Source organism: Priapulus caudatus, unplaced genomic scaffold (genome assembly GCF_000485595.1).
Source record: "Priapulus caudatus unplaced genomic scaffold, Priapulus_caudatus-5.0.1 Scaffold12, whole genome shotgun sequence".
In the NCBI taxonomy this organism is placed as follows: domain Eukaryota; kingdom Metazoa; phylum Priapulida; class Priapulimorpha; order Priapulimorphida; family Priapulidae; genus Priapulus; species Priapulus caudatus.
Window position 1 is genome coordinate 882,014 of NW_014577073.1, and position 11,594 is coordinate 893,607.

Genomic DNA, 11,594 nt, shown 5'->3' on the forward strand with positions numbered 1-11,594 from the left:
ATATATAGACGTTTTATCGCATTCGGCGTGGCAGAGGAAATACCAATTTTCCATTAATATATTGTCAAGAAATCTTGTAAATACGAACAGACGAGGGTGACACACAGGACTGTTTGTGTACTATATAACTATAGCCAAAACCTACCTATTTGCATAATTTTTTTTAAATATTAAAACCCTAGCCCCTTTATTCATTCACATACCAAAAATAGCAAATACGTTGAACCTGCCGAACTGACTAATGGCAATTCCCATTTTGCCAAAAATCGCCGTAGCTCGAAAGTACGGCGACTAGGCTGCTCCTAAATTGGACGTTTAATATGGAGCATAGCAGTAACAACTACACCCAATTCAAACATGCTGGGTCAACGGTTCCTTGAGTTATCTGTTGCACGAAGACAAGATGTTGGATGACGGACGGCACTGAGATGCCCGCACGGAACGGACGTACGACGGCGACGGCGAACACCTCATGGCACTAGCCTCAGCTTGACGATGTCAACAATTCTCCCACCCCGTCTGAGCTTAAAACACCATACTGGAGCTGGGAACGAATGCCGGCTTTATCTGTGATATTACGATTGCTCATGTAATACGTATATGAAGATGCCGGCGTTTGCAAGAAGACGAACATGGACGCCGGACACTCAAGCGAAGGGGATTATATCTTCGCACACAAGTTTTAAGTAACTGCTTGCCTTTTTATTAATGCTAGATGTGCCCATTAGAAAACACCAGTATAATATAAACTTCTTTCAATATTTTTTGGTTTACAACTACAAGCAATGGTGCCTAAACCACAATTGCACATTAGTGCATGAAACTCATGTGAGAACCATTTCCACCTGCCATTGTGCTCGCTTACCAATGTGTCACACTTTAAAATGGCTTCTTATTTACTTTTCATGCACGATTTTGTCTAATTATTACCTTAAATTATTTAATTTCTTAAATTATTCTTAAATTATATTAATCTTAAATATATTAAATTATTATTATTCTTTCAACAATAGTAAATTCCCCCCATTAGGCCTTACTCGCTATTATCAACTCGCCCCAGGCTAGGGGCCTGCCATACCTCAAATCAATTGGGTTGATACAAACTACCGGCTTCTTCAACTTGCCCATTGACATCACATGTGTAGTCATTATTATGACAATCCAAAATGCTATATACAAACAATAAGGCCTCAATAGGCCGAACGCGGTATCCAGCGCCGGGCCGTCACGTGGCCTGAAATGTACTTGTCTTTTGCGATCTGAATCTCACTCAGCTTTTATAATATTTCCTGTTTTCTGTATTTTTTCCACTTTTTACAGGTTTTGTCTTTCAAAAAGCATTACCATTTAACTATTTTTCCCCAATTAACTGGCAATAGTTACTATTGCAATTTATTTACAACAATTTTAATTAGGGATAGTTAGGCTTAGGGCCATATACTACATACAACTGGTACTTACTGCTATAGACATAATCGTTATTACCACACGTATATTTTACAACAGATACGCTAATTTTAATTAGCTGTTATTAATTAATGTACACATTCAACGGCTACTAAATCTTGAACGCCGGCGCCATGAACCCGGACTAGGACTCGTGCGTGCCACCCGAAAAGCTCTGCGCCGCCGTATTTAACAAATTGTATTTATTGCACATTACAGACCGCAGGCGCTTAATCACAAAAGTGCAATGTATATTTATACCTATATAGTATTAGCGAACGACTATTCATTTCTAGCGGCAAATTTATCCTAATCTATACTGAACGATATGTTCGTTTATACAGATATTAACTAATCATTTGCTTTGAAATTAATAAATAAGAAAGCAGGCGTGTTTACACCGTACAGGTCGTACCCTCGATCTGTAGCCCTGAGCTGAAGGCGTTTGCCGCAACTTATCAGCATTCGTGCAGCCCTTTTGCAGTGGGCGCACCCCACGGCGGTCGTTGTAGATCAAACTGATGTACACTGGCGCCGATACCTTCTTCTCTGGTGTGTAGTTTAAAACATTTTTGTTTAAATATATTTCTATGCGCGTGCAATGAACATTAGTAAACTTTATGTAGCCAGGAATTTTACTAAATTAAACTGAAAAACCTAGAACGCTAGACGTGAAACGAATCTTTTTAATACAACACTAATAAGTTTTTACCAATGTAAAGTTTTATTTTATTTTTTTTACATTAAATTTTAATATAGAGGTTAGCGCGTTAGGGGTCACAATGCCATAAAACAGGGGGAGTTTCGAGCGAATACGTGATTTGTAGCGCGAGCTGTACCTAATATTACTATATAATATGATGCGCTGCATGTGCGTGCACCGTTATACGAATTATTCGTGCGTAACTTGTAGTCAAACAGGATACCACACTCACGTGGTATTATTGCAATATTTAAAAATGTAAGGAAGTAATAATTTCTGTACTGTCAATTTTACTTTTATATATATTTACTGATGATAGTGCATAAGTTTACACCCCGCATCACTTAACAGTCAGGATAAACACACGACACACACACACACATTTATTTGGATTGTTAAAGCCTCACGGCCTACTTTACAGCCTAGCTATAAATCGCTGGCCTCACTAGATTGTAATGCTGTTGACGTACCTCTGGCGCCTCGGTAACTTGTCAAATTGCATCGTACATACATTTAGGTTGTAAATGAGCAACATGTTTAGATGTTAGCTGATACAAAATGGGTTAAAACTCCAAGGCAGCAATTTCAAACAACAAATCAGCGTATTAACACAGCCGAACATTTACGCGTAAACACGCATATCCATGCGTGGCGCCGGAGTCGGTCGTCACCGTCACGCGTATCATTATTTCGCTGCAGTAACTCATTCAAACAGTTAAGAAGGAATATTTCTCAACATAGGTATTCGCTACGACCTGTATAACAGACGCATTAGCCATGTGTTTAGAAAGGAAATCAGAATTTGTATTATATTGCCCCTATAAAGCGATTCTCAATTTCGGCTTTATGACAGTATCCTTGATCCTTTTACTGGTCCCTCCTCAAGCTTGTATTTCACAAGCCGCACTGATTCGTGGCTCTTTGGAATGCTGCAGGGGAAATCCTGTGCATAAGGAACAGCTGTCTGCCAATCTTAGCATAATTATTTTACTTTCTCTAACTTGATAATGCCATCAATAGTGTTGTAGCTAGCTTACGTGTAGTACTATAGATACAATAATGTAACCCAAACCCAGAGGATAAGGTTAGCAACGCGAAGCATATACCTTTTGTGCGGAGGATGCCGGCAGCTGAAGTCACGTCCGGCAGGTTTGCTGCGTGTTTCAGAGACATAGAACTTTCCAACTGCGTTTTTCTCAACACAACTCTTCTCCGCCTATCTGCGGCAACTTACTTTGTATCGCAATACTCTGTATTAAACTAATAAAAACCTTGTTGGTATAAATTCGCAAGTGTACGAGCGGCGAATATATTGAGCGCCATTTCTGGGGGACCTTGTGGACGTACTTTCGCGTATGAGCAGCGGATCACACGAACAATTCGGAGGGCGCGTCAGCGTTTTTAGCCGATCGCTATGCCGCGATTGGAAATGCGATTAGCTGTCACAGGTTCAACAGAAATGTGCGCTCAGTATAATTCGTCCAGCTCGTCACTTATCCGGAAGTTTTTTATAACAGGCTTATATTAGTTTAATACAGAGTTATTTGCCGATACAAGTAAGTATCCCACGCATGAGCGGAGAAAGGTTTGTGTGAGAGATAAACCCAGTTTTTCGAAGTTCTAGTCTCTGAAAATCTACACAGCGAAACCTGCCCCGAGTGATTCACTCGCGCATTCTCCGCAAAAAGGTATAGCCGATCGCGTCTGTGTAACCTATCCTCTTGGCGCTTTGCGTTACATTATATGCTATCTAGTAGTACTACTACTACTACTACTAGTAAGTAGTACTACTACTGTACTAACGCAAGTAACGCAGTGCCTGTAACGCTGAGAAGTGCTATGTCCCCATAGCCAATGGCCATAGGCCACTGCCGAACGTCCCTGGCGTACGGTCCGGGTATCCGGGTATGTTAAGTCACACGCTTGATTTATGATGCTCTGCCTGGTACTATCATATGCCGTTCTGTACCTCGCCTACTCACTAACGAGTCTAGGGAGTCGCTACGCCTACTCCCTAACCCCTAACCATATCAGTAGTTACCAGGAGTACGCTTCCGCGTATACGGACCTGTACCCAGCGCGTACGTTCCTGCAATGAAATCATGCACGATTACAATTTTGCGTTCTGTTTCTGTTTACCGTTGCCATCTCTCGAATTTTCTCGCGGTAGCGCGAGACATCTGTCACGGTGCAGCAATGCATACCACGCACCGTAGAAATCAGGTCAGAGTGTAAACGCAGATGCTCATAGTCATACTAGCGTAAACAGCAGTGTAGTACTAATGCCACGTGAAGTCTGTTATTATAGAAGCTTGTGGATTGCCAGTCAGATAGTAACAGGGGAATGACAATGACAGAAAGTGCTCTGAATTATTGACATAAAAACTCAATAATATTTACCAAACAGAATTGCACGCCCTTTTGTTTTAATTATGTTCGCTTGTTTGAGACGCCATTTGTGATTTTTGAAAGTCTTGACTCGAAAAAATTTGCTGCTGGTATGATGTGGTCAAATCAATTTGTCTATGCTATAACTACATAAAATGATGGTGTTTTGAATGTTGGTGTAATCAGTGATATTTTCGCTGTCAGGTGAGACTATATTCAGCTATATTTAGTTTTTCTGGGCAAAATTCTCGCAATGATTGTTTTAAGATGTGACAATTTCAAAATTAACCGCTTCGAACAGAAAATTGGCGTGGCTTACTGCCGCTTAAGATGATGTCACGCAAGTCACGCATCGAAACATCTTTGTATGTTCGCCACCGCGTTTACCTAATATATACATGCCCCAACTTGGCTGACTCACAGTTTTGTCCATGGAAGGCTTTCGGGCCTTAGAATAATGTAAGATTATAAAAACTTTTAGGGCACAATTTATTGGTTTAAAGCTAGAGTAAATTAATTTTGTACATGTGGTCATTCTAGGCATTGTCATCTAATTTTGTCTTAACTACTTATAATCTGTTTCCTCAATTTTTAATAGAAAATATAATGACCAGAAATCAAATTATATCAACTTCATTTGAAATTTTAAATCATACCAGGGTTTTTCACTGACGTGAGTTTTGAGTTGGCAAACAAGCCTGTTTTCCTTAACAATTGTCAGACATTTTCATTGCATACCTGTGAGGCAAATCATGAAATGAAAACAGAAGTAATATTAAAATTGAGACATGGTGGGAGATTACGTCGTAGGTCAACAGTTCTAAGCGGATGTTATAAACACAGCCAGTGTCTTACTCAGAATTTTTTAAGCCATCCAAGAAAGCCATCCATTTTATTTGCCGGCCAAGTGGAGTATAACGATATATGTTTTCTAATAGCTTAGCACTCGGGAGGTGAGTAACTGCAAGATAAAAATCAATAGTCTGCTGAGTGAACTCGTGCTACAGATTTATGCAGCATTTATGTGATATTTGCTTAGATGTTCTTGTGGCCAGGTTGGGAGTGACCCCTTTAGTTGATGTATGTGCTAGATAGGTCTATGGTGGAGCAAAGCGCTGTATGGTAGAGCTAGACTGAGCCTAACCTGCTCATGGTCTGTAACACAGTTAATCATGGGTACTGTTGAATCAGAGTCGTCTATACAAAGTTATGCATGACCATACTGCTTTTGTTATATGTAAACATTCTTATGTAGCCTACATACTGTGTAATTAATAGTTATAGGCTAAATATTAAAATCCTAGGCATCAATATCTTTTATAAGTTTTATATAAGATCAAGAGCATATAAAGAAGGAGAGCATACAACGGCGAAATGCTGAAACCATGTTGCAGTATTAGTCGAATTAATAAACTTTCCCCGTTTTATTTTGATGATTCTTTGCAGTATTATTGATCAGCTGTCCTACCTTGTTAATATAAAACAAACCGCATGTCCCTACGATGCCTCTACGCTGAAATAATGAGCGTTGAAAATCTGGTATTTTTGCCGAAAACCAACTCGAGATCAGTTTTACTGCGACTACCTCTCGTTTTGTATACTGTATGTTGCTTCCGGTCGCTGCTGTGTAGCGCTAACTTGATACGTTATTACTACAGCGTTACTACATCCAGCGTAAGGGGCGGGTCATCACCATGGCGATAAATAACAAGACGTTTTTGTGGAGTAATGGCTGCGTCAATGACTGGAAATGCGAGAAAAGATAGTAGAAGGAAAATAAATTTCATTGTCAATGAATGACGGAAACACGCGAGGTTTCCCGAAGCTATCGCCAGAACGAGAGACAGTCGCAGCCACTACGTATCTTGAGTCGGTTTTCGGCAAAAATACCAGATTTTCACCGCTCATTATCTCAGCGTAGAGGCATCGTAGGGACAAGCGGTTTGTTTTATATTAGCAAGGTAGGAGAGCTGATCAATAATACCACAAAGAATCATCAAAATAAAACGGGCAAAGTTTATTAATTCGACTAATACTGCAGCATGGCTTCAGCATTTCACCGTTGTACGCTCTCCTTCTTAATACGCTCTTGATAAGATAAATATCCTAAATAAGTTACTACAAGCTGCACTTGTCTTTTCACATAAATGGTATATATCTCAGGTGTAGAAATTAACTTTTGAACTCGGGAGTCCGACGCCCCACCCTCAAAAACAGGGAGTCCGCAGCAAAATGAGGGAGTCCGCAGTCTGAGGTTTAAAATTAAAGATATTGACAATAATGCATGTGCTTATTTTTAAGATTCATGCAGCTGCACGTCTGCCAAATTTTCTTTGGATATTAGCTGAAAAAATACGGTAATTCCGCGAGGCCCTGCTCTGGAACAAACTAGTTAGTATGGCAGAATTTTCAAGGAGTCACACGAACTTCTGCATATATGTCAAATCAGGGAGTCCAACAGTAAATCAGGGAGTATTTGACTTCGGACTCCCGTTAATTTTGCACCCTGATATCTCTCTCTCTCTCTCTCTCTCTCTCTCTCTCTCTCTATATATATATATATATGGTTACATCATTAACATTTATGCTCATGTCCCCTGTTAAATTACCAGCACAGAGAAATCAGCAGTGCATATATCTGCGCATGCCAGCATGAGTCGCTGTGCTGATCATAGTCAAAACGCAGCTAAAGTACACATGGACTGTGTTCAATTATTAGTTGCCCGATTCTCAATCTTGCACTTTGCCCCCAAGGAGATATTATGCAAAAGGTGTCCATATAATATACAATCAACATATATATATATAGTCCAGGGGTTGCCCTTGACTTTTTTATCAGGTGGCCGGCCAGGCCACTTGAGTATGAGATTCAGGTGGCCAAATGGATTTTCAGGTGGCCCGGTTGCTACATTTATTAAATAATTTATTTGTATCCTAACTATGGGTAATGTGTTTTGGCAAATAATCGCAATAACATAGCTAGATTACGACAACAACAAAGAAAGAACAAAACCCTGACTGAGTTAAATATGTTCCCAAATATTAAAAAGCTTTCAAATTCTCTGGCAGTATCTTTATTAAGTAGCAGAACTCATGTCATTAAGATGTCAATCAAAACTGTCCTTCAATCATTCAATGTCAGTGTGACTGTCATCTGAACCTTAGACCTGATGAATCAGAATCAATTTCTGACATGGGGTCAGACCCATCAGAGTCTAATCATAAAATCAAATCATATCGTAATCAAAATCAAAGATGAAACAACACTCTGGTATGTACGCACTTGTCTTGAACTCGTGGAGAAATGAATTGCGCAAAGAACCCACACAGCTGATGAGTAGCGAATAGATTGCACGTGCACTACTGTTTTGATTTAGGCCAAGTAAAGCATTGTTTCTTGTTGCGATTCACATTCTCAGAATCTGCTTCCAGTAAACCACACGTACACACACACACGCGCGCACGGGCACGCACACACACACACGGGCACACGCACACACACACACACACACACACACACACACACACACACACACACACACACACACACACACACACACACACACACACACACGCACACACACGGCAATTAGCAGAGCGTCCCCTTGCGCAATCATGCGTGTACGTGTCGCAAGAACTCTGTGTGAGATGGATGTCCGGACGCGTAGCCTAGCGGCTCCTCGTCCGGCGGTCGCATAGCCACGGCCTTATTTTTATTGGTGGCCAGGCGGGCCACCAACCTGACAGTTTCAGGTGGCCCGACGCCGTTTCAGGTGGCCATTGGCATTTAAAGTCGAGCCCTGTCTAAGTCTCAGACTCACTGCAGATTAGTTATAGTTATAATTACAAGAGAGCTTTTATAAACAAGTTAATGGTAACTTTAGGTAGAAATTGTAATATTTACATGTTGCTGAATCAAATTAACAAATCCCTTTAACAAAGGGTCGTATGAATTAGGTTCCACCTTAGTAACTGGTTTAGACTATCTATATATATAGGATAGTGGTTCGGAAGATACCAGGATTAAGCATTGTACAGTACAGATTGCTAGGAGTAGGAGTGTCTGCAGTTTAGAAAGCAGGCTGCTAGTTATACAAACCATATTTTTAATTTTTATTCAAAATATTTGATCATCACAGTTTTATAGACGTTGGTTAGGCAACATATCTAATGTATATCCAATTCCAATACCATATAATCACCTTGTTTGATTCATGATTGTCATTGTCATTTAGTTTGTTTTTTACTTAACTATATAGTATATTATAGTATATATATATATATATATATATAATATAGATGTATCATAGTCAGTATGTGTATTGATAATTGATATCACATTGCTTTCCATAGATCTTAGAGCTGAAAATAGCGAGAGGAATACGAGATGGCGGCCGCTCCACTCTACGAAGAGCTGCGCCTCCATGTCACGCAGGATAGGTTCATCATTGAGCCGCCCGACTCCTCGAAGCAAGTGCTGGTCATCGACCGAGTGAGCCAGGACATCAGCCTAGAGTCCGACAGCAGCATCGCTACGGCGACGACGACTAGCCGGCAGATCTTCGGCGTGCTCGGCGTCGTGCGGCTCCTCGCCGGGCCATACCTGATCGTCATCACAAAGAGGTCAAAGGTCGGCGAGCTGAACGGCGACGCCATCTACCGCGTCGACGAGACGGACATGCTCTCGTACAAGCGCACTTTCTTCCACCTCACCGAGCAGCAGAACCAGGACAACAAGACGTACCTGTCGATGGTGCAGGCCGTGCTGCAGATGCCGTCGTTCTACTTCAGCTACGCGTACGACCTGACGCACAGCCTGCAGCGGCTGCAGAACACGAGCCCCGACTTCCGGCAGATGGCGCTGCATGAGCGGGCGGACGCGCGTTTTGTGTGGAACGCGCACCTACTCCGCGAGTTCGCCGACCAGCCCGAGCTCGGCCGCTACACGCTGCCCGTCATGATGGGCTTCGTGTCGGTGCGCACACTGACGATCAACAAGCGCGCGTTCAGCTGGGCGCTCGTCAGCCGGCGCAGCTGCTTCCGCGCCGGCACGCGCTACTACGTGCGCGGCGTCGACGCCGAGGGACACGCGGCGAACTTCGTCGAGACGGAGCAGATCGTCGACTGCGACGGCGAGCGCGGCGCGTTCGTACAGACGCGCGGCTCGATCCCGCTCTACTGGTCGCAGCGGCCGAACCTGCGCTACAAGCCGACGCCGGTGCTCGACCCTGCGCGCGCGCACGCCGACGGCTACAACCGGCACCTCGACGCGCAGGTGGTCAGCTACGGCCGCCAGGTGCTGATCAATCTCATCGACCACAAGGGCCCCGAGAAGCTGCTCGAGCGCTCGTTCGCGGGCCTCGCGAGCGCGAACGGCAACAGCTACGTGCGCTATGAGACGTTCGACTTCCACCACGAGTGCCGCAAGATGCGCTGGGACCGGCTGTCGATACTGATGGAGCGCATCGCTGACGACCAGCTCCGCCTCGGCTACTTCCACGTGCTGCGCGGTGGGCAGGTCGTGCGCACGCAGGAGGGCGTCTTCCGCACGAACTGCATCGACTGCCTCGACCGCACTAACGTCGTGCAGAGCATGATCGCGCGGCGCTGCCTCGAGGAGCAGCTGACGCGCTTCGGCGTGCTCGCCGACGGACAGACGCTGCGCGACTTCGACATGGCGACGTTCATCTACAACAACGTGTGGGCGGACAACGCCGACGTGTGCAGCATACAGTACGCGGGCACGGGCGCGCTGAAGACGGACTACACGCGCATGGGCAAGCGCACCTTCTACGGCCTCCTCAAGGACGGCTGGAACGCGTCGATTCGCTACTTCATCAACAACTTCGCCGACGGCTTCCGGCAGGACGCGATGGACTTGTTTCTCGGCAACTACGTCGTCGAGGAGAACGAAGGCATCACGACGCCGTCGCCGCTGCAGACCGAGCGCACGTGGAGGATACTCGCACTGCCTCTCGTCTTCGTCGCAGCGCTCTCCATGTGCATCATCAGTCTGCTGATTCCTTCTGACGACCTCCGGGAACAGTTGATATACATTCTGTTTTGGGGAGCTGCAAGCGTCGGCACGCTCTTCTTCATCCTGCTCTACGGGGTCGAGTTCGTAGACAAGCCGAAACTTGCGCAAGCTAAGCTAAAAACGGAGTGATGGCAGCGATGCTAGTCATCTTCACTTCTAGTGTATGTCACTGTCTTTAATCATGCACATTCTTTATATATAGGTTCATGGAATAAATTAATTTAGGTTAATTAAGAATTCATTGTGTATACATGTGTGAAGTGACTGTTTACAACACTGGCAGATTATATTGTGTGATGCACTTTTTCTAGACTAAGTGCATGTTGCTGCAATAATGATAAATTATTACGTTTAATGTACTCAAGTCTATATCGGTTTAAAACTCTACTAACCAAGCCAGTTTAGTCAACAATGAAACGCCAATAGTTTAATATTTAAATATAAGAAACTGATTAATATTTTGGTAAACTACGAGTACATAGCGATTAATTTGACATACGATTTATAAGGTACTATATTGTACTTCCTTTGTAATTTGTCATCCAGTGTGGCACTCACTGTAGGCATTACAGAAGCTTTAATGAAATTATTAGCGAAACGTTTCTGCCATGCTTACAAATCATAGGTATGCTTTGTAATTGCATGCTGTTGCTAGCCTATAGCCTTGTATAATAATAGGCCTCATCAAACAAGTCGGAAATAAAGGATGAATATAAATAATCATATTCTTTTTGTTAAGATAGCATCTTTTACAAATCAGCCCAGGTGGGTCAGCCTAGCTGGAAAGGAAACCAATTTTCATGCATATAGCAATGATTCGTGTACATACCCATGTAAGGAAATGAAAGTCTGGCGGGCAGCCGCTGGTGGGTGTGGTCAGTGGTGTCATTTGAAAGGCACCCCAAAATTGAGCTAGATTAGCTGGAGAGGCGCATGCGCCCCACCACTCAAAAATTCTGGCAGTGTCCATTCCTGATACCTGGGACCATGCCGAACATTTTCCAATAGGGGGTTTCCTCT

The 11,594-nt window shown here is 43.3% G+C and overlaps 1 protein-coding gene across 2 annotated transcripts in view; it reads left to right on the top strand.

Annotated features, from left to right (window-relative positions):
* LOC106808088 (phosphatidylinositide phosphatase SAC1-like) overlaps positions 1-11,299 on the top strand; it is a 13,157-nt gene extending 1,858 nt beyond the window's left edge. For both annotated transcript variants that reach the window (XM_014810664.1, XM_014810657.1), the window contains exon 2: positions 8,891-11,299. In XM_014810664.1, coding sequence (XP_014666150.1) covers positions 8,925-10,703 — 1,779 coding nt within the window. In that variant the 5' untranslated portion in view covers positions 8,891-8,924 and the 3' untranslated portion in view covers positions 10,704-11,299. The remainder of the gene's footprint in view (positions 1-8,890) is intronic.
* The last annotated feature ends 295 nt before the right edge of the window (positions 11,300-11,594 follow it).